Source organism: Haemaphysalis longicornis, unplaced genomic scaffold, assembly GCF_048455015.1.
Source record: "Haemaphysalis longicornis isolate Haplotype H1 unplaced genomic scaffold, Haemaphysalis longicornis Haplotype H1 scaffold_4, whole genome shotgun sequence".
NCBI lineage: Eukaryota > Metazoa > Arthropoda > Arachnida > Ixodida > Ixodidae > Haemaphysalis > Haemaphysalis longicornis.
The window spans coordinates 58,357,256-58,379,639 of NW_027526361.1; the positions used below are offsets into that span (position 1 = coordinate 58,357,256).

At 48.6% G+C, this 22,384-nt stretch overlaps 1 protein-coding gene across 1 annotated transcript in view; it reads left to right on the forward strand.

The window, feature by feature from the left end:
* Positions 1-316: 316 nt before the first annotated feature.
* The window catches only part of LOC144179759 (uncharacterized), an 87,521-nt gene continuing 65,453 nt past the window's right edge, over positions 317-22,384 (forward strand). The window contains exons 1-5 of the mRNA XM_077708197.1: positions 317-354; positions 1,567-1,853; positions 2,025-3,035; positions 3,486-3,650; positions 13,323-13,476. Coding sequence (XP_077564323.1) covers positions 317-354; positions 1,567-1,853; positions 2,025-3,035; positions 3,486-3,650; positions 13,323-13,476 — 1,655 coding nt within the window. The remainder of the gene's footprint in view (positions 355-1,566; positions 1,854-2,024; positions 3,036-3,485; positions 3,651-13,322; positions 13,477-22,384) is intronic.

Below are 22,384 nucleotides of genomic sequence, written 5' to 3' on the forward strand. Positions count from 1 at the left end.
AGACCTAGCAAAACACATTTTTAAAAGAATGCGTACAGATAACACCAAGAAGCGCGCAACAATAAACCAAGAGTATTCATTTTGATGCTCTTTCCTACACTTCACGTTGGACCCATTAACGGCCGTGCCTATGAATTCAAGCCCGAGCCCGGCCCGGGCCCGCCGATAATCGACTTCGGGCGGCCCGGCCCGCGGTCCGGGTCGGGCCCGGGCTTTCGGGCCGGCCCGGGCCCGTGCAGTGCTCTACTTGTTCCTGTGCACGTCCACAAGAGATGCTTGACATCCGCTTCAGCCGCCGTAGCCGGGCACTTGGGACATGTTCCTGGGTGTTCTGGTGCGGGTCCCCAAGTCCAGGTGACTGGAGGAATGAGAGCCATCCCAGCCCGAAGCCTCCTGAGAGAAACTTCCTCCACACGGGAAAGATTAGGGGCAGGGAGCAGACACAGGGTGGAATTAGGGCACGTGTGTCCCTAGGAGAGATTTCATGCCTAAAAGGCGGGGACGTGGATCACAAGGAAGAGGGCTACCCGGCTAGGGGCGGATTCAGATTCCGGTGGGGCAGGAGAGCGCGAAAGTTTGTCCGCTAATTGGTTCAAGAAATGGTGACCGTTCCCTGTACCCAATGTACGCGTATCGTTAGCTGTGCTGTCATGTGGAGGCTGTGAATGTGCTGGCGATGAGGAGAGTCTTTTTCACTTGCTTCAGATGCTTCACAGCACTAAGCGAGGCATTCCCCAAAATTTCCGCTGTCGGCCGAACTAATACTCGTGCGGGCACAGCATACTGCCCCCTCCCCCACCGCACACTTTCTGTTAGCGCTGGCTCGCGCCGCCACGGTGAACCGCCTCCCCTCCCAATTTCGCGACACTCTCCTCCTTTGCTTTCTTTCAATCGTAGGTCTTCCAATCGTTCGATTTTTCTTTCACTCGTTGGTCTTCCCACCGTTCGCTCGGTCACGATGACGGCGATGCGGCTCGGCCCAGAGACGGGCGACAAAGGGCTGGGCCCTAAAACGATTGAAAGCAATCTTCGAAGCGCGGGCAAAGCGCTTTGCGGCAGAGCCATGTCTACAGCGAAAGAAATAAGGCAACGCCAATGGTGACCGCTGATGCAAATGATGATGTAACACACATATTGCTGTCAGTGCACCTGTAAGTTCGTATCACGTGAACACATGGAGTTTGGAGTTTCGCAGGCAGAAGGAACACAAACATTTTCCCCTTTTATACGACTTTTTTTTTTCATTTCAAACCGCCGTAAGCACGGTCACACACCTCTACCCAAAATTTGTTCCCACCAGTACAACAGGCGCGGTATGTTAGGCGTTCCCAAGCGAGACTATATATACAGGCAGCTTCGAGTAGCAAACGTAGCAAACTACCTAAAATTACTGCACTCGCAGCAGCCTTTTCTCAGCTCTGATTTCGTAGTGCCCACACTCTTAGACAGTAGACTAAAGAGACCCGTGACTTTGAGCTCCGGCTACTAGGATGGTATCGAGAACCTCCGTCCCATATCTCTGACTTCGTGCGTCGGCAAAGTGCTGGAGCATGTTCTGATGAACAGATGGCAGGAATACCTCGAGGACAACGACCTGTATCCCGACTCCATGATCGGATTCAGGAACAAGCTGACCACGCAGGACGCGATGCTCCAACTAAAGGCGGAGATCCTGGACGACGAGACCAGGACCAAGGACAACAAGGCAATACTGGGGCTGGACTTGCAAAGTGCCTTCGATAAATTGAAGCACTCGGCAATTCTAGCACAAGTCTGCGCCCTGAACATGGGAGCCCGGACGTACGACTACGTTAGGGACTTCCTAACGGGGCGCACGACAAAGATCCAAGCAGGTGACGAAACCCTCGAGGAGAAGAAGCTCGGCAGCGTCGGGACCCCACAGGGCTCGGTTATCTCGCCGTTGCTCTTCAACCTCGTCATGATTGGGGTTGCTCGCCGCCTTGAGTCGCTAGCGGGCGTACGGCACACCATATACGCCGATGATATAACGCTATGGGTTCCAGGCGGCAGCGACGGACATATCGAGTCAACACTACAGCAAGCAGTCGATACCATCGAAGACCAGCTGAAAGGAACGGGGCTTATCTGCTCGCCAAGCAAATCGGAGCTCCTGGTGGTTCCACCCAGATGGAAATTAAAGACGAGCGAGGACAACACGGTCAACAACCGAATCGTGGTACGGACCGGCAACGGACAAGAGATTCCTGAGGTCAGGAAGATCCGAGTGCTGGGCTTTCAAATCGAAAAGAATCGCACCAACGGGGAGACGGTCCACCGACTCCTAACTAAGGTCACAGCGGCCACTCGCCTCATAAAGCGGGTGGCCAACAAGAAAGCCGGCATGCGGGAGGACAGTCTGATACGGCTGATCCAATCGTTTTCCGTTAGCCATATAACGTATGTCGCTTCCTACCACAACTGGAAAGCGGCGGAAAGCAATCGTTTAAATGCAGCTATACGCAAAGCATACAGAGCAGCACTCGGTCTTCCCGACAGCGCAAGCACCGAGAAGCTCATGGACCTCGGCGTGCACAACACGCTCGAGGAAATCAGCGAAGCCCAGCGAGCCGCCCAGATGGAGAGGCTCAAGGGATCGAAGACCGGTCGAGCCATCTTAGCTATAGGACTCGAGCCCGGAACGAGCGGTAGACCACTCAACAGACAAGAGGACATACCGGCTAACATCAGGAGCGGGACGCGGGTGCAACCCCTCCCCAGGAACATGGACCCTATCCACAACGGGGAGAGGAGAAAGGCGAGAGCCAAAGCCATGATCGAGCAACACGCCAACGCACCTGGCACCCGATACGTCGACGCAGCGGAGTACCGTAACCGGGAAGCCTTCACTGCAGTGGTGATCGACGCCGTAACCGGAGAGACAGTCTCTGTAACGAGCGTTAAAATATGTGAGGCGCAGAGCGCCGAAGAGGTGGCCATAGCCTTGGCCATCGCGGACCCAAACACCAAGACAGTCCTCTGTGACTCAAAGGGAGCCGTGAGGAACTTTGCCAAGGGCAGGCTGTGTCGTGGAGCAGTGCGGGTGCTCACCGCGTTGGATTTTACGGGCAGAAAAGTAACAGTGAAGTGGTTCCCCGCCCACGTGGGGACAGATGTGTCTAAACTTGCGGACAACCACAACGAGACGGCGAACTCTGTTGCGCGAGAATTATCTGGCCGCGCCGCAGAAACGAGCCTGTCTGCAGAGCTGTGGGCGGAAACTAAAGATAGGATGGGCACGTTCCACGAAATTACAAAGTATTATCGCATGAACAGACGAGTAATGGCACCGCCGCACCCTGATCTTACCAGGGAGCAGGCGGCGTTATTTAGACAGCTGCAAACGGGCTCGTTACTGACTCCGGTCATAATGAAGCACGTATACCCAGAACAGTATCCGGACGACACGTGTAAGGTGTGCCGCAGGGCTCGGGCCACTATGATCCACATCCTGTGGGATTGTGCAGCAAGATCAGCAGAAGCGGAAACAGAGACTGTGATCCCGCCGTGGCTTCAAGACGCGGCGCGGAGCTATAACAAGGAAGACCAACTCCTGGCCGTCCAGCAGATCCTGGAGGCCCTCCAAAGACAGCGACCGAGTGAAAGCTGCGAGGCGTCAGCCACCCCTCGGGGTAACGGCGACTAGCCTGGGGGCGAGTAGCGAGGACGCTGACGAGTAGAGGGTCCAGACAGGACCGACGTTAGGCCGCGTCTAGGTATCCCGGCAACGGGGTGCCTACTGCAGGCGATTTAATAAAGTATTTGTCATGTCATGTCATGCGATATTTCTTACTTGTATTCAGTTTCCTTTACGTGCGTCACATGTTCATTGTATACCCAAAATATGTTAATTCTTTCAGGCTTTTTCTCCCCTCATATATTACTGCAAACTTTCTGTGTCTTCATTGATTTAATTTGTCTGTACGGAACCATGAACTATCTTTGCCTAATTTTCTACAACGTGCCCATGTGGATTTTTTCTTTTAATTAAGTTTTTTATAGTTAAGTTGGTGTGTATCAAAATTCACAGTCTTCAGAATATGTGTTATGCCTTGTGTCGGCTGCTTGCTCTTTTTATGCTTTTTCATGTATACCCCCTCACTCAATGCCTTCGGGCCTGTGAGGTATTTTAAATAAATAAAAATGTGTGCATGTTCTACAAAACTGTACATCCTAAGCGTTCGACGCACGGGCTGCGCGATACGCTCCACGCACCCCCCGCGCCGGAGTCAGAACACGCAGTTCTATATGGTGGGGGTGGTACCAGGTAGATGGCCCTTACCCACTCGGGGGGATCGGCCATGAAACGGGTGCTTTACCGGAATAAACCGTCTAGGTTTGGGGGAAAAAGAAAAGGAAATATTTAAATACTACAATGCATTAGCAGTGGATGGATGACTAGAGAAACAAAAGTGAGGGGATCATAAACAGAAGCAAAAAAAAAAAAAAAAGAATCCCGGGCCATCTCCACTAACGTGAAACTTGTGGAGGGGCGAAGCATGCAATGAAAAAGTATATTCTTGCGCCTTGGCGTTTTTGCCAACGGAGATGAAACCGTTGGGGGTAGAGGTATACAGCTTTGTTGTAAAAGTATCTTGCCTTTGAAGCACGAAGCTCTCTAGCGCGAGGCGTAAACGAGTGTCCCGATGTTTTTTTTAGTACGCGTTACGTTCTAGCGCGAGGCGTAAAGGAGTTTCTCCGGTGTTTTACTACCGTGACTACATGAGACGATGGTTACGACGGCGGCAGGAGTCGCCAACAGCCTTAGCCCCTAAGGGGATTCGCCCATAAGAAGACAATTGCATGAAAATTAGGAAGCAAGTACAACGAAGAAAGAGTATAGTACAGACGAAGCAGTGGGCAAGACGCGCGTAGGTTTGATAGGGAAATCCAGCAGGGTCAAATGATAGCTAACATGCCAGACGGCATGATACTAGAATGCATGAGTGTAACGCATGGCGGAGATCCCATGGAAGCATCTGCCCCGAATGGCAAAATCAGTGTACAGGAGGTTCAGCCGGTTACATGTATTTTTTAAGTACCTTCGAACCATTCGCAAGAAAAGAAGAAATGATCGATCGTTTCTGGTTCGTTGCAGAACGCGCACAGCGGTGACGGGGCCAGATTACAGCGGGGCAAGTAAAAATTAAATTTGGCACGCGACGGCGAAAACCGGTGAGGGTGACTTCGCAAGCTCGCGACTGGCTTATGCTGCACTTCCATGAGCTCCGAGTCTTCGTAAACGAAATCAGGCATACTTCGAAATAGGCGCAGCCTATGAAAGCGAGCGGCAGAACCATCCACTACTGGACCGCCCAATGCTATTCCCTCCAGTGCATCCGCCGATTCATTAAGCCAGATACCTGCGTGTCCAGGCACCCAAACCAAACGAGATTCTCGGGGGGAAAGAAGGCGGTAAAGAAGCAAGAGCTCGACGTGGGTCCACGAGGTTGTGGAAGTGCACAACAAACAGAAAATGAAACCGAGAGAATTATTGCCTGTTGTTTAGAAGAACCAAGCTTACAAAGGGCCCAGAGTAATAAAGTTAGGCAACCGGAGGAAAAGGCCCAATCTATACCGGGAGAAAAAATACCCACGCCTGCTTTTTCATTCCGGATTGACGCATCGTTTGCAATAATGGCGTGGAAAGGGAAACCGCTCAGATGATCCTGTAGGAGGCCTGTCAAAAGATTCAGGAGTAATTTAGCATTAGAGAAAAAAAATTATCAAAATAAATACCTAAGGACGAGACTGTTAAGTGCGGAAGCCGACAACAGGGCCACATTTATTAAGTCAAGTAAAAATTGTACGAACACCGCCTGTGGTTGTTTAAACCGCGGCCATTAACTACCGAAGAAAAACGAAGGCCATGTAACAAAGACTGTTTGCGGCCTGGGCTTGGGCAATTCCAAAACTCATAAAAATGCATCTACTGTGAGGGCATGCATGCGGGAGACTAACTGAGGAATTGGAGCATCCATGTATAGAACGTTAATTTGCACATAACGGAGAGGACCCAGACATCACCTTAGAGCTTGCCTTTCGAGCATTTTCAATGGGCGAAGTTTGTAATGGGGGCTTCCAGAGAACAGCACACATCCAAATTCTAGAATTGTCCGGACATCTGTTTTGTAAATCATTAGTGGTGTGTCACGCCGCATGCAGCATGCCCATTCTCGTGTGGCTTAGCTCTCTCAAGAATGATACAGCCCCAGCCCCTTTAGCCGTAATATAATCTATGTGTGGACGCTAATTGAGAGTATATTCGTATAATATTCCCAGATATTTTAAGGAATTGACCTGAGGAATGGCTTGTTGAGATGAAGACTGGGCCGCTCACTGGAAATAAAAATAGTGCACATTTACTTACATTTAGGTTCAAGCGGAGGCTTGAACCTAAATCCAGCTAAGCCTCTAAGGAGCTTAAATAGGACTGCAAACGCAGATATGTGAATATCTCTGGCTGAAGCGAATAAAGATGTCTGGATTTGCCGGAATCGAACTGATCAAAATATTAAACAGAACAGAGCCCTGGGGAACACCTCAGGTTTGGCTGTACATAGGAGAGGACAGACCTTGCTGTGAACAAAAGAATTTTCTATCCGACAAAAAAGTGCCAATCCACGAAACAATGTAGTCTGGGAAAGAATAACGCTTGATCGTGTTAAAAAGAATTTGTTATTCGACGCTATCGTAAGCATTGGCATCCAGGGTAACCAACACGGCAACTTCTTTACTTGGCGTGCCAACTGAATACGGCTCTCCAAATCAATGTGGCCATACCATATTGAGCAACCAGGCCTAAATCCTATCTGTTAGGCGCCCAAGACGTTCCCACGTTCTAACACCTTTTTATTTCGATGTAGCAAAATTCTTTCTTCTAGTTTTACAAAATTTGACGCGAGGACTATGGGTCTAATATTGTCTAAAGCGTATCCCAGACTTGTTTTTTAGGGTGGGGAACGATATTTGCCAGCCGCCACTCGGGTGGGACCCACGAATGCTGTTGGGAGTGGTTAAGCTAACCACGTGCAGCAGTGAGCGTTGAACAAAAGTTTTAGCACGTGAGTTGCAATACTGTCAGGTCCAGGAGCCGCATTGAGGACACGGCGCAATCCCTCCTCGAGCTCATACAGGGTCACCTCCTCAAAGTTGTCCTGACAAAGTCCCGTCAGGACGGGTGGTCACGCCGAAGTGAAACGTGCATGCAAACGCTGCTTTACGAGCGCGAAAATGGACAGGAGGAGGAGGAATAAACTTTTAATAAACAGCAAGGTGCTGGTGTCAGGAGAGGAGTCCTCAGTCCAGGACCCCTTGGAGTCTACTGAGTCTACCGGCCTTCTTCGCTCTATCCACCAACGTTTCCTGGTCGGAGAGGTCAGAACTGGTCAGTATCTCCACCCACTACTGAAAGGAGGGATAGGGGTTTGGTGTGAGTTCCGGCGTATGGGAGCACTCCCAAACGATGTGGTATTCGCCCCGAGCGCGAACACAGTCGGCCCCTGGCGGCGGCGGGACGAACCGCTTCTAGTGTGGATGGCGCTCTCGGGTCGTCTGCTTGTTCACGTTGCGCGCGGCGCAAGATGCGTGCTGCACACGACAAAACAACCAATTAGTGTACTCGTTGGACAGTAAGCAATGACATAGTTACCTCCGCTTGCTCATTTCCTATAGAAACGCAATAATCAGCGGCCGTTGCGGGTTCATGCACTGGTTTAATTACACAAAACATCTTCGCCATGGTCACAGCTTGAGTGTGAAACGTGTTATAAACATTCCTTCCACACATTGCACTTTTCTTATTGTTGAGTGCAGCCGTCTGCCGTTTCGGGAACGTCGAAGGGTGCTTTTTGAAGGTGGCGTGGTGATTATTTAAAGGATAAAAGTTTAGTACGCGAAACGGGTAAGAAGCGACAAGACCTGTGCATACCCGTGCTTTTGCCACACCCTTGTAAAATTATGCTGTTTCCTTATAGAAAGAAGAAACAAACAAAAAATTCCCCGCATTTCCCCGAGGGGAAGAATGTGAAAGTGCGAATGCACGAGTTGAATTTGCGCGGTTCGGTAATGTTCGCGAAAGAGAGATCACACACACATACAACTACAAAGAAAGAAAGATGCATTTATTCACAGACACCTATTTGTGTTGTCGTTGTACTTGATTGCTAGAGCGGATCTCAGCTTTGAAATTTCGTGTCAGTACTCCTTTAGGCGGGTGCATTAGCCCCTCTCACGCCCGATTCCTGGCCAATCCCCCACGTGGGTATGTGCCATGTCAGCGGTCAGGCAGCGCGCGCCCATCTCCCCCCGTTGCCAAGGAAGACGAGGAGCGCGCGCACCCGCAGCTGTTGCTATGCGGACGGCGGCGGACGCTTCAGGCTTGCTTAAGAAGTGCATTCGCACTTAAAACAATTACACTGCCCACGCCCCGTGCGCTATCGCATACATTACCGGGGACGTATTTTACACCCGCAAGCGCCTGTGTGATCGTGTTCTTCCGTACCTTTTCTAAAATAAATACCATTTTTGGACAGTCGTTGTTTATACTGAGTTGCTAATTTTGCGTATTATTGAAAATACGTTTCTATGGATGTGCAAGAGTATTTAGGGGGGATTTCTCGGCAAAATTAAGCAGTTGTGAGTTTGCGTCTGTCATGTGGCATTTCGTGTGTCATTTTCATATATAACATTTTCAAATCCCGACATGAATCACCTTGTCCAGAAATGTGTCTCACTCAGCATAACCAAATGCCTAATATGGTCACGTCTTAACCTCTTAAGGTAGATCTAAGTTTAAAGAAAGAGGAAAAATCGCGTAATATAATGCAGGATGTTGCCCACATGTGTGAGGGGTGTGTGCCATGGCTGGCTGGTGTTTTTCTTTTTTTAATTTTTTCTCACAGTGCTTGCTTTCAATACAATTTTGAAAAAGGCGAGCCACAATTCCTGGACAATCTCGGACCAAAGGGGCGTTAATCAGCTTTGGAAATAGGTGTTGAAATACTGCTTTTTCACCGCTGCAGAACACCACGCCTAGCGTACTTTCGATTGTAAGTAATACTGATAACCAACGTTTGGCTTTTCGCGTTACATGCTTTCTCTTCTCGCTGCTCTTGCAACGTTGGCACCCCCCACAAAAAAAAAAAAAAAAAAAAAAAAACGAAATGCACAGAAAACTTTTATCCTTGCATCTTTTTAACCAATCCTCAAGAATTAAATGCCAAGACAACGGTGATGCTCAGTTTACAAAACAAAGTAGTTACCGGGAACCCGTTGCGCTGATTCGCAACGAGAAATAAAAAGGAAACGTTTTACTACATCTGCAATAGCGCAACTTCATTTGCCATCTTTAGGCTTCGTAAGCGACCTCATACGCAAGAATGCAAACACATCTCGCTGTTGCAGGCACCTGTTAGATTTTAAAAGGAACGCAAATGGTCAACAGAGCAGCCGTAACAGAAAAATTTTGCTCACTGGGAGGTCCCAGAAGCTTGGTTTGCACACTGTAAACCTGCTTGTCACTTTGCGAAAACCTAGCTAAACATGAGATGTTGCTTGTACTGCGTGCGTTGACAATTCAATCGCAAGTTCACTTGCGACGAAAGCCGTAAATAAGGGAACCGACACCGTTATTCATCATACCTTCCTTCAGAGTCGCTGAAATTTCATTTAAAAGACCCGTTAGAGCGGTTGTATTTATATCTCTGCGCTTATCGAAATTCAGTAATTTTATGTTCCCTTTCGAACACACAAAAAATATCGTAAGCTCTTAGAAAGAATGTCGGGGCAGGTAGGTGCTGTTACCATCAGGGCATCCCACAAATGCAAGAATGCGTCATGCTACCTGTGAAAGCGATTGAGATTGCCGTTGTAAACTGAATTTCAGAGATCAAGGCTCCATGATTTGTTTCTGCTTATGCTTTTATTGAAGGCTCAAAGCCATAGTCTGGAAAGACCGAGCTTGCTACGAGCCACGGCGTACAAGTTCATTGTCACTATTACGGCCATTCTGAGACTCCCGATGGGTCGTCGTTTTTTTTTTTTTTTTTTTTTGCGTAGTAATGAAAACTTACTGCCGCTTCCATGCTATGCATTGAACGTTGAGGAACCGAAGTACAGCATACCACTCTTGTTTGCGCCTTTCGTGCGCACATACGGCGGGAAAAAGGCACGAAGCGCGACCACAGTGTGCATTCTTACGGGCCGCTCAGCGGAGTGTACTCAGCTCAAGAATCCCCTACCTTCCCCCCCCCCCCCCCCCCCTCCCCCTTCCCCCCCTACCCGAGCGATGGGAGATCTTGATGTCCAGCCCCGACCTGCCGAAGCAGCAAGAGCTCGCTTCCAGGGGACAGGAGCTATTGGACTCGTATGGGACTTGTGAATAGGGTTCCACCCCGTCTGACGCCTGCGAGCGTCACCTGAAATGGGCTCAGCAGAAGTTGTTCCTTTCTCTCTCTCTCTGGCGTCTTCTTTGGCTAGTCGGTGGTCCGGCGCTGGATATTTGCGACGCGCTGTCTCTGGTGCGACAATATTTCTGCGTATGTGTGAAGAGGCATAGATTTTGGATATGAATCTCTCTGTTGGTGTGGCTTTTTCTCGGAGACGGCCCGGTGTGAATGTTCTCGGGCTGTGACGTGAGCCGCTTCGTTTCCTTCGAGGGCGGTGTGTCCGGGCTACCATAAGATTTCTACACTTGGCAATTTGGGGTGTCGTTGCAGTACGTGCAGAGCGGGTTTTGAAATTCTTCCATTTAAGTAGTTGCGGCACGCCGTCTGTGAGTCGGTGACGATGGTGATGTACTCTTTTCCAGTGGTGGCTGCGAGGGCAATTGCGGCTTCTTCTGCTATCTCCGTTGACTTTGTTAGTACGGTCGCTGCCGATAGCTCTTTTTCCAAAAAACACCGGACCTGCAACCAATCCCCAACCCCTCCATACAACAGTGGACGGCGCGGTTGACCAGCAAGGACCCTACGTTCCAGCTTGACCTGGTGCAAAGGCCCCGCGCAGCCAGCCGCAGCCAGGGGATCCCGGACTAGGGATACCCTCCACCGGGCGGGTGCCCTAACAATTGCACCTGTTGTTGTTAATAAAGATTTGTTTCATTCATTCATTCCTGCTGCGACGCTGATTGCGTGAGTCGGCTGGTACTGGCAGGGTGATGCGTTTGTGTGAGTGGACAAACTGCTTTTTCGGTAACACAACGCCAATATCTCGGCGGTAAAGTTGTTCCTGTCAATCCTCTGAAAGAAGGCCACACCATTGTAGACAAAGCCAATACTACACGGACTAGCGTGAACCTGTAATGCAAACAATTGATACAATTTCTGGCACTGCGTACAGCATCACGCATTACGCCAAAAGACGCCTCAGCGTAGCGAAGGAGGCCAGTCACGTTGGTTCCTTGCACGTCCTACGCATCTACGCGGTCGACTGAAATGAGCCAGATCCAGAGACCGAAACTAAGTCTCATAAAACTGCAGTGACAAGAAAAACTCGGCAAATTTCCCCTAAAAAGGGGTGGCCCGAAAATTGTTGAGATAACGCCCTGAAAACGCGTACGCAGATCGTAATTCGTATCGAAAATGAGCCATATCCTGCTGTTTCACGGATCAAATTGAGCCAATTGAGCCTTGACTGTTCAGACTGTTTCGTGGTGTTTTCGGATTTTTCTTTTTTGCTTTTTGGAGCTGGATTAGTATAAATTCAGACGGCAATCAGGAGATCAGCGAAAGATCTGTCCCCAGATGTGAACGACGAAGTGAACGGAAGAAGAAGCGAATGAAGTGAAACTGACAGGTGTGAAACAATGATTTCATGTCGTCACACCCTACCCTACGAAATAACTCTGGTTATATTTATTTTTTTTACTCCCATATTTACCATCTTAGTACCTAACAAAATAGCCGCCGCTTGCATGCCTTGGCTAATCCCCCCCTCCCCCCCCCCCCCCCCCCACCTCTGACAGTACGAACCAATTCATTAAGGTGAAAAAGAATATATGAGCAGCCTTCTTGTGAAGCGTTTTGGAAATTCATGGCAAAGCAACGAAGAGCTTGCTTACTTCGTGAGTGCTTTCAGGCGTGCCCAAGAAAATTACCCTATAGCGAAGAATTTGAAAAGAGCTGTTAATGGTGCCAAGAGGACTTACCTCCTCTTCATGTATAGTTATACTGTTCTTGAAGCCTTGCTGCATATTTTTAATGCGTTTTTCACCAATACTCAATCGCACCATGCTTGATAGTCAATTTAAATAAAGTTTTCGTAAGAATACCGCATCAACTTGAGTGTTTCAATTCAATATAAGCCAAATCCAAGCGTTTACCCCAATATTGCTCATATAACGGCGCAACTATTAATAACTTGTGGCCATAAACTTCCCCTAGCTGACATGTAAAATATATAATATAATAGCTTTGACGGCGTTGCATTTAGGCCTGGTAACAAACTTCCGCTTGTTTCTCTAATTCGCGTCAAGTGGATCTGGCTCATTTCGGAAAAAAAAAAAAAGACACGTCATATAATGACCCGAAATCCTTTCTCTGGATAGGTTAATGTTTCAGCCTTAATTCTTTAGCCTTATTCAGCGTTATTCATTAGGTGGGCCTACCGGCACACCTAGTGTATAACAATTCGTTTCCCGAAGACGATGACGGAACTATAATGGGTCTCAATCACGCGCAGCTGGAAGCAAACGAAGAAGAAGATCGTATGGCGTTCATACGGAACGGATTTATCACCCTTCTGTTGTGCCTCCCTCTTATGACCCAAGGTAGGAGTCTGTGTTGGTGTTTTTTGTATTTCCAGCGCTTAAGCTTGCTCCCCGTGTATATGCGGTGCCGATAAACTACCGATATAACCGTGGGGGGAACACGCGAAACATCTGGCGTTTGCGGTTGCGTGGATCCACTGAAAAAAAGGGTAACCATCAATAGATTTAATTTAGCCCTTTCCAAATGTCTTGGCACGACGCCTTGGCTCTTTGGTGCACGCCTTCTAAGGCTAGTTTGTTTTCACGGACGATTAAATTGAAAAATCTGTATTTAAGGACAGATAAAGAAAGAGCAGACGCTGTATGTGCACGTGGAAGATTCGCCTTTGGGGGTGCCCGTCATGGTAGCACCGTGACTATGGTGTTGTTCTGGTAAACAATACGTTCAAGTAAGCAAGCGCAGCGCACTCTGCGCAGCAGCAAAGGCAGACGTGTCCTTTTATCCGGATGATGGGACATTAGGCAAAAGAGGCCCAGTGCTCGTTTATTGCTCCCGTGCCAACATCGGAAAGCAGCTTCCTGATGCTCCTCGCAGCACGATGGCTGAACCGTTTCGTGCGGCACTTCGAGCCGCTGTCGTACGAGCCACTCCGGGTTCACCGGGCCCACGTCAGGGTCCGACGCTACCTCAGCCACCACCAGCACCAGCAGCCCGGCCACGTGTACCTGCGCTTCCAAGGATTCAGAAGGCAACCTTTGAACTTTGTGCTTTTTTTAACTTGAAATCATGCTTAGTCAGGGATGCTGGGAGTAGTAGGAATGAGAGGAGAGCGGAACAGGTAGGTAGGGTACAGGGCAAAACAGATTGAGGGCGGTGCACGCTATGGTACCAATTAGCTTTTGACCATCAGGGGAATTCCGCACACGTTCGTAGTATTCACCTGCTGCGCATCGTCTGTGTTTGGTGTTGCCTGTGTAGCTAGCCCTCATAAATAGTTATTGAGGAATGTGTAAAAACACGCGGTTTTCCCGAAATCCTGATTGTCCTCATTAGGTGGTGTTATGGGAAAATGTAGAACACTGCTTAGATATCTCAGTAAGTTACTGATATCAACAAAGACCAGCTCAATATCTCAAAAGCCTGCGATAAAAAAAATATATCTCAAATTATTTCACCGCCTTTCACTCACTCCGTTTCTGTTGTGTTATTTTTTGTTAAATTTCAGCAACTTTAAGCTCCTACACCGTAACCGCGATAAGTGACTAAGCGCCCTTACAAGAGTCCCCTTCTAATGCTGCCAACTCTATCTCGTTTTGGGCGGTGCCCGCTTTTAGCTCCTTGATGGTGAACTGCGGCCTGAAATGCGAATTAGCACGTCTTGGAATTAACATATGTCCCTCCCCGGAAGTAACGGGAATTCTGAGCAGGTTGATGAACTCCCAGAAAGGGCTCAAGCGCCGCTGAGATAACCGCACTGTGCATGCGGACTCATCTGTTACATTGGCTGCGGGCTATCCTTGACGTTTCCGTGCTGGTTCCTTCACGATGAGGTCTCTGAGTGTAAGAAGGCTTGCTATGCGCTAATTACACGTGCTTACAGACAGCTGATAGTTACCGGTAATACAAGCGGTAAGAGGGCATTTATGCCATTGGCTGTACTATAGCCTTGGCACTTTTGGTTTGCCAAAATTTCCGCCATTGGCTGAAATATAGCTTTTTCACCGCCCAGAATTTTCGCTATCGGCTGGACTATAAGCCAAGGCACTTAGCTTCCTTAAAATGACTTGCATTCGGCGGGACTATAGCCTTTGCATTTTGGATGCCCCGAAATCACCGCTATTAGCTGGACTATAGCCTTGGCACTCTGTTTGTTCCAAAACCTCCACGATCGGCTGTACAATAGCCTTGGCACTCTGGCTGCCCCAAAATTTCCCCCATCGGCTCCACTATTCGCCGCGAGCTCGACATGTAGGTGGCGACAGCGTCGCGCTGCTAGTGTGGATGCTCCGCTGAGCGGCCCGTAAGAATGCACACTGTGGGCGCGCTTCGTGCTTTTTTCTCGCCGTATGTGCGCACGAAGAGTGCAAACAAGAGTGGTATGCTGTAGTTCGGTTCCTCAACGTTCAATGTATAGCATGGAAGCGGCAGTCAGTCTTCATTACTACGCCAAAAAAAGCGACGACTCATCGGGAATCTCAGAATGGCCGTAATTGTGACAATAAACTTGTACGCTGTGGCTCGTAGCAAGCTTGATCTTTCCAGACTATGGCTGTGAGCCTTCAATAAAAGCATAAATAGAAACAAATCAGGAAGCCTCGATCTCTGATATTCAGTTAACAACGGCAATCTCAATCGCTTTCACTCGTAGCATGACGCATTCCTGCATTTGTGGGATGCCCTGAAATGGTAACACTACTTAACTGCCCCGAAATTCTTTCAAGAGCTTACAATATTTTTTATAAAAGGCAACATAAAATTACTGAATTTTGATCAGCGTAGAGATATAAATGTAACCGCTCTAACGGGTCTTCTAAATGAAATTTTAGCGAATCTGAAGGAAGGTTTGATGAATAACGGTTTCAGATCACTTATTTACGGCTTTCGTCGCAAGTGAACTTGTGAATTGAATCGTCAACGCACGTAGCACAATCAACATTTCATGTTTAGCTAGGTTTTCGCAAAGTGACAAGCAGGTTTACAGAGAGCAAACCAAGCTCCCGGGACCTCACAGTGAGCACAAATTTTCTGTTACGGCTGCTCTGTTGACCATTTGCGTTCCTTTTAAAACCTAACAGGTGTCTGCAACAGCGAGTGTGTTTGCATTCTTGCGTTTAAGGTCGCTTACGAACCCTAAAGATGGCAATAAATGAAGTTTCGCTGTTGGAGATGTAGTAAAACATTTCCTTTTTATTTCCCGTTGCGAATCAGCGCAACGGGTTTCCGGTAACTACTGTGTTGTGTTGTAAACTGAATATCACCTTTGTCCTGGCATTTAATTCTTGAGGATTGGTTAAAAAAGAAATTCTGTGCATTTCTTTTTTTTTTCGAGAAGAGGGGGGGGGGGGGGGGGAGTCCTGCCATCGTTGCAAGAGCAGCGAGAAGAGAACGGATGCAACGCCAAAAGCCAAACTATGGTTATCAGTATTACTTACAATCGAAACTACACTAGGCGTCGTGTTCTGTAGCGGTCAAAAAGCAGTACTTTAAACGTATTTTCAAAACTCCCCCTTTGGTCCGAGATTGTCCAGGAATTGTGGCTCGCCTTTTTCAAAATTGTATTGAAAGCAAGCATTGGGAAAAAAAAAAACAGCGAGTCATGGCACACACCCCTCATACCTGTGGGCAACAACGTGCATTATACTACGCGTTTTCTTCTCTTTCTTTAAACTTACGTCCGTCTTAAGAGGTTAAGACGTGACCACATCAGGCATTTGGTTATGCTGAGTGAGACACGTTTCTGGACAAGGTGATTCATGTCGGATTTGAAAATGATATATATGAAAATGACACATGAAATGCCACATGACAGAGGCAAACCCACAACTGCTTAATTTTACCGAAAAATCCCCCTTAAATACTCTTGCGTATCCATAGAAACGTATTTTAAATAATACGTAAAATCAGCAACTCGATACAGTTGAATAAATGTTTATTCCTCCTCCTCAGTATAAACAACGACTGTCCAAAATGGTATTTATTTTAGAAAAGGTACCGGAAGGACACGATCACACAGGCACTTGCGGGTGTAAAATACGTGTCCGGTAATGTACGGGCGATAGCGCACGGGTCGTGTGCAGTGTAAATATTTTTGTTTGTTTTTTCTTTCTATAAGGACACAGCGCAGTTTTACAAGGGTGTGGAATTTGCACGCGTATGCACAGGTCTTGTCGCTTCTTACCCGTTTCGCGTACTAAAATTTCATCATTTAAATAATCACCACGCCACCTTCAAAAAGCACCCTTCGACGTTCCCGAAACGGCAGACGACTGCACTCAACAATACGAAAAGTGCAATGTGTGGAAGCAATGTTTATAACACGTTTCACACTCAAGCGGTGACCACGGCGAAGACGTTTCGTGGAATTAAACCAGCGCATTAACCCTCAACGGCCGCTGATTATTGCGTTTCTAGAGGAAATGCGCAAGCAGAGGTAACTATGTCATTGCTTACTGCCAAACAAGTGCACATATCCGTTATTTGTCGTGTGCAGCACGCATCTTGCGCCGCACGCAACGTGAAAAAGCAGACGACGCGAGAGCGCCATCCACACTAGGAGTGGTTCGTCCCGCCGCCGCCAGGGGCCGACTGTGTTCGCGCTCGGGCGAATAGCCTTGGCACTTTCACTGCCGCAATATTTCTGTATTCGGTTGGACTATTGGCGCTGTGGCTACCCAAAATTTGCACCAATACATGAACTTGATTCATTGATTGATTGTATACGGTTTAACGCGCCTACGCAACGCAGGCAATGAGCCGCGCCGTAGTTAGACGGCTCCGGATTAATTTTGACCACACGGGGATCTTTAACGTCCACCGAACTCTCGTACACACGGGGATTTTCGCTTTTCGCCTCCACCAGAAAAGCGATCGCCGCGACCGGGAATCGAACCCGCGTCTTCGCAGCACAACGCCTTAGCCACTGAGCCACCGCGGCGGGTCAGACCTAAACGAAAGGCTAGAATATTCACATACCCGCAAAATATAATGTAACCAACGTTCGTGCATCCACTGCGAAACTTGTGCCTGTGCGTCCGTAATTATCACGCCCTGTACGTCAAGTCACCATGAGTTGGGTACATCAAGTGTACTGCGAGTACCGTATTTGCACGATTTTAACGCTCCCTGATTGTGAAGCGTAGGTAGGTGGAATCATGAAAATTCGAAAAAAAATAACTTGATGCCGATTCTACCTTGCAAATGTAAAAGACATGGCATCACGTGCCTGGCAGAAGATATTTTATTTGACGCACGCAACTGTGGCCGCAAAAATTCCTTGTGGTTCATAAACTCGCTTATCCAGATGCTGCTCGTATTAAAGCTAAAGCGGGGAACCGTGAATGCCTACTTTGCTCTGGAGTCCGATTGTAAAGAGCACGCTAATTTTAAGGCTATCTTTAACGAACGAAGATGCGCGTTAGAATCGGGCAAATACGGTACCTTCAAAGTGACGTCGCCGCAAGTGTTTCGTCCCTTCCGGCGACATCAACACCGGTGGAGTCAGTGGTGTGCTGTGAAGATGCACTGGATGTGAAACCCGTGTATCATAAGGTCGAAGACAAATGTGGAGGAGCCGCGAAGGGATTCGCTACATTGCAAACGAATTTATTAACTTGTGCTTGTCCGCAGCTTCTGCACGGAACTCGTGATGCACACTACGACATTTGCCAGGGATGAGAAACGCTTCAAAAAGCGAGGGAAAGTTTTGCAGTCAGTTTCAAACAAACGTTGTGTAGAGGCGATGTTCACCTAACATCCCGATTTCACAGTGCGGAAGATAGGTTCTTTGTGTGCATGCATGCGAACCGTTCTCAAGCCGTTCGTAGCCAGTGAGCTCAGGCGCAATGGAAGATGCAAGGGTAGTCCAGAAAAGTGCTTTAATTAAAAAAAAGTGAAGCAAAAGTATGAGTGAGGTCTGCTTTGGTGTGACGTCTTGCTGTGGCGGGAGGGAGGATTCCTGTAGTCTCGTACAGGAGGACACTGCAGGATGGAATGCTGGCTGACTTGGTACGGCTGACTGCACCATATTTTTCTCACGCACCGTTCTCCTCCAAAGGCAGCATCTGAAAAAGAAAAAAAAGTGAATAAAAACCGGAATCACACTTAAATTTGCCGCTAAATATCATTAACCAAAGTTTTATTTACTCGGAATTATTGAGCAGTGAATTTGTAAACGTTACGGAATTCCCGTCTGCTGCCAATACATGGTTGTTTACAGAGGAAGTGTGGTTACAGAAACGGCTGCTACTCTTGTTTCATAAAAAAATGATCCAGAAACAAGTTACAATGAAGATAATCCACTGGGACAGCTTTAAGATTACGCCGAGTTACATCTACTTGTAGTTATTACGTTGTTCGTAGTGAAGTTATAAATATTGCGAAATCTCCGTTTGCTGTCAAAACGCGGGCTTCTAGGGGAGGGAAACGGGTAGCCCCGCATTCATCCGCTAGAATAAAACTGTATCCAGCCCAAGTTTCATTCGGCTAATCAATTAGGCAGTACCTCGAACAAATCACGAATGTGTTCTGTTTCGTTCACTCCTTGAACTGCGACACTCGAACTGCGCCCAGCTTTACCGGTAATTCTTACAGAGCGAGTGGACAGCTTTTTTTTCTTCTTGCGTTCCCTGCAGCGAAGCAAGAGTTTGACAGCATACGTCAAATCTAACCACTGCGCAAAGCCACCCCCGAACCACGCCAGTCACGCCTATTGGAAGTGGTGGCATTCCGCCGAAGATGAGCTTTTCCGACCCCTACGGGAAAACAGCCTCGCATAAAGTGTTGGAAGAGCTTCTGAACAACCGTGACGATAGCAAAAGCCCCACTCTGCTGCGCATTCTACAGTGCGCGCTGACGTGCACTTTTTGCAAGCTTTGCCACCGATCGCTCTGTTTTACTTTCGGGGCACCTGTACTCGCATCGCGTTGTGTGAAGAATACTTAGGGATTGAGCGAGGATGGGTAGAGTACTAAGTTTTGGTGCTGCTTGAAATATGTTTCCCAGTGACAGCATATGTAACCTTCTGGCAACCACGATGACATGGACATACCTTACAGTTGGAATATGTACGCTGAAACGCCACTGCGCTCAAGCCGACTGAAGTCGGCGATCACAGGATTTGGCTAGAAAACCTAACAGCTTTTTGTGGCTAGAACACTTATTAAAAAGAGCGGCCAGCTAAAGACAGGACAGATTTGAGACGTGTACCTGCCTGACTAAATGCCCATAGCGAGTGTTTGCGTGAGGGGGAACAGAAATGAGGCAGTACGCAAAGGAAGGGGAACGCTCGGTAGTCTGCAGGCAGGCCAGCTGAAACGAACCGAGGACACGCGAGCACTCGCCTTTGCCGCCGCTCCGGACAGCGTTGGAAGCGACGAACCGTCGAGCAGGGATCCGTGTCTCAGTGGCGTTAGAGGAGATTGGCAAGAATTCCGAACGCCGTTATCGTAGAGCACACGCCGCGACATTTACGCATAGTTTCTTGTAAAAAATGAAAAAAAAAAAAAAAACTACTTGCACATGACGCTTGCCCAGTCCTCACGGCGTTCGAAAGGAGACATTGAGCGTCGCGGAAACCCCGCGAGGGCTTGCGAGCTACCCCTGTCGAGACCGCAACGCGTAGGTCCCACATGGGCCATTACGTTGCTGTCCCGGAAACTGAAGGGCCTAGGGGCAGCAGCGCAGAGTTAAAGCAACCACTGCGCCGCTGCCTCGGCAGCTGAAGCCTAACCGCCCATCGCGAGGCTTTCACGACGACAATGTCCCACGAGTGGCGGACTAAGAAGGGGTGGGCTTGCGAGCGAATGCCACTACGTTTGAGAGGACGATGTCAGAACGGCTCCTTAGCCCGCACACACTCGCCCCGTGGCTTTGCCCCGGAACGCACCATTTTCACGAGCCGCCGAGGACGCGACGCCAGTGTTGCTTTCAATGGTTCCAAGCTCCCAGAAGGAGCTTGAAGTTTGGGAAACCAGTCAGGTTTCGCAAACCACGGCCGTTTTTCCCAAAGGCACAACAGACGCACATATACAACGCTGTACTCTGGTAAGAAACGCACACCTTTCTCCGCAACCAACGCCTCCGCCCGTATAGCAAGAAAGCATTACAGCCGTCGCCACCCAGCACGGACCCAGCAAGAAATGGCGCCGAGGGCGGTGACGTCGCGCTTCTTATCAGCACACGTGCTACCGTGGGCCACCAAACGTACGCAGCTACAGAATGACCAGCACCCCTTGTCATACCTTTTCAAGTGTTCCACGTAGAATCCTTGCAACAAAAAAAAAAAAAAAAAAAAAACAACGATGTGCCACGCCAATCATCTAATCACACATCAGCAGGTAAAACAGGCGGCCTGTTGCTAAACGATGACTGGGCGAATTTGATGACGCAGCATCGCGTATCGCTCACTCGACTGCTGGGCATTTCGACGCGTAATTCGCGTTGCCCATCTCTCGCGTCTCCGACGGCATTTAGATTGTTTGAAGACCGGCTGCCTGCTGAAAAAAAAAAAGACGAAAAAAAAACCAGTAAAAAGCAATTTTAGAGAACGAGTGCTTGGCGCCCCTTACCGCAACGTGTCTTCTTAATGGAATTATGGCAATAATTTATTTTTTCTCTGCTCGATGTTAAACGAAACACGTGCTGTCACCACACGATTAAAGAACGTGCCGGAACGGTTCTGCTCTGGTGAACGGTTGAAGCGGAAAGCACGGGATTTCGTTACGAACGCGTTACCGCACGGGAAAGAAGCCACGTTTTGCTATCACTGCTCGAAGTCTCTAACAATGCTTCATGCAAGGCTTTGCTTGCCCGCGTGGTCGGACAAGTTGATCTTCGGCGGAACGCCACCACTTTCAATCTGAGCGACTGCCGTAATTCGCACGTGGCTTTGCGCAGTGACTAGATTTGACATACAGGGTGTTACGACGATAATTGCAACACTTTAAACAAAATATTTTCCTGAACGAACCGCTGCTCGGTTTGCGCTCAAATTTCAAATTGTTTGACACCGGGAACAACGAAGGTACTTACATGTTTATTCTGAAAATAAATAAATAACGATTTTCGCCTATGGGGAAGAGTGGCCTATTTGGACGTGCGAGACAGTGCAAGCTGGTCCTGGAATGACGGCGCCACCTGGTGTATGCAGAGTAAAACGGACGATGGGGGTTCACACTCCTCCCACTGCAGGAAGGAGCCAAATGGGGTAGCAGGCGATCAAAAAATGTGAAAGCAGGTTTTCTGATCGCCTGCTACCTCATTTGGTTCCTTCCACGGTAGGAAGGAGCCAAATGAGGTAGCAGACGATCAGAAAATGTTAAAGCAGGTGAGGAAACAAATCCAACATTTATTGGCAACGCTGAACCGTGGAAATAATTTATTATTATTGGTATCAGCTGTTATGCAACTATTTGTGATCATCGTAAACTAGGGACGAAGGAGATTTTCTGATCGTCTGTTTCCTCGGGGGACTTTTCCGCTTCCTCACCCTCACCTCACTCGACCGCAATCGTCGGCATTCAGGATGCTCCAAACGGGATCTTTCCCTTCGAAGGGAAGGTTTAGCCACTTCTCGCCAAACTTTAGAACCGCATTGTCCGGACTGCGGGGAGGCGCACTGCTCACTAGCACATATGCTCTGGCAATGTCCTGCGTTACGCGATGCAGAGTTCACCAAAGAAGAAGACTGGGAGGAAGCCCTTAAGAGCGGCGGCCTTTCGGTTCAGCTTCGGGCTGTCCAGAGGGCCAGCGAGAGGGCAGAGGGTCTATCACGGCCTTCCGGTCCCTGCGTGGGAGCGGCCCGCGACTGTCACGGACTCCCCTTGATAGGGGCCATCCAAGGCAGTTCCTCAGGACCTGAATAAAGTTCTTTGTCTGTCTGTCTGCTACCTCATTTGTTCCTTCCTGCCAAGAATCTCCATCGTACCTTTAATTCTGCA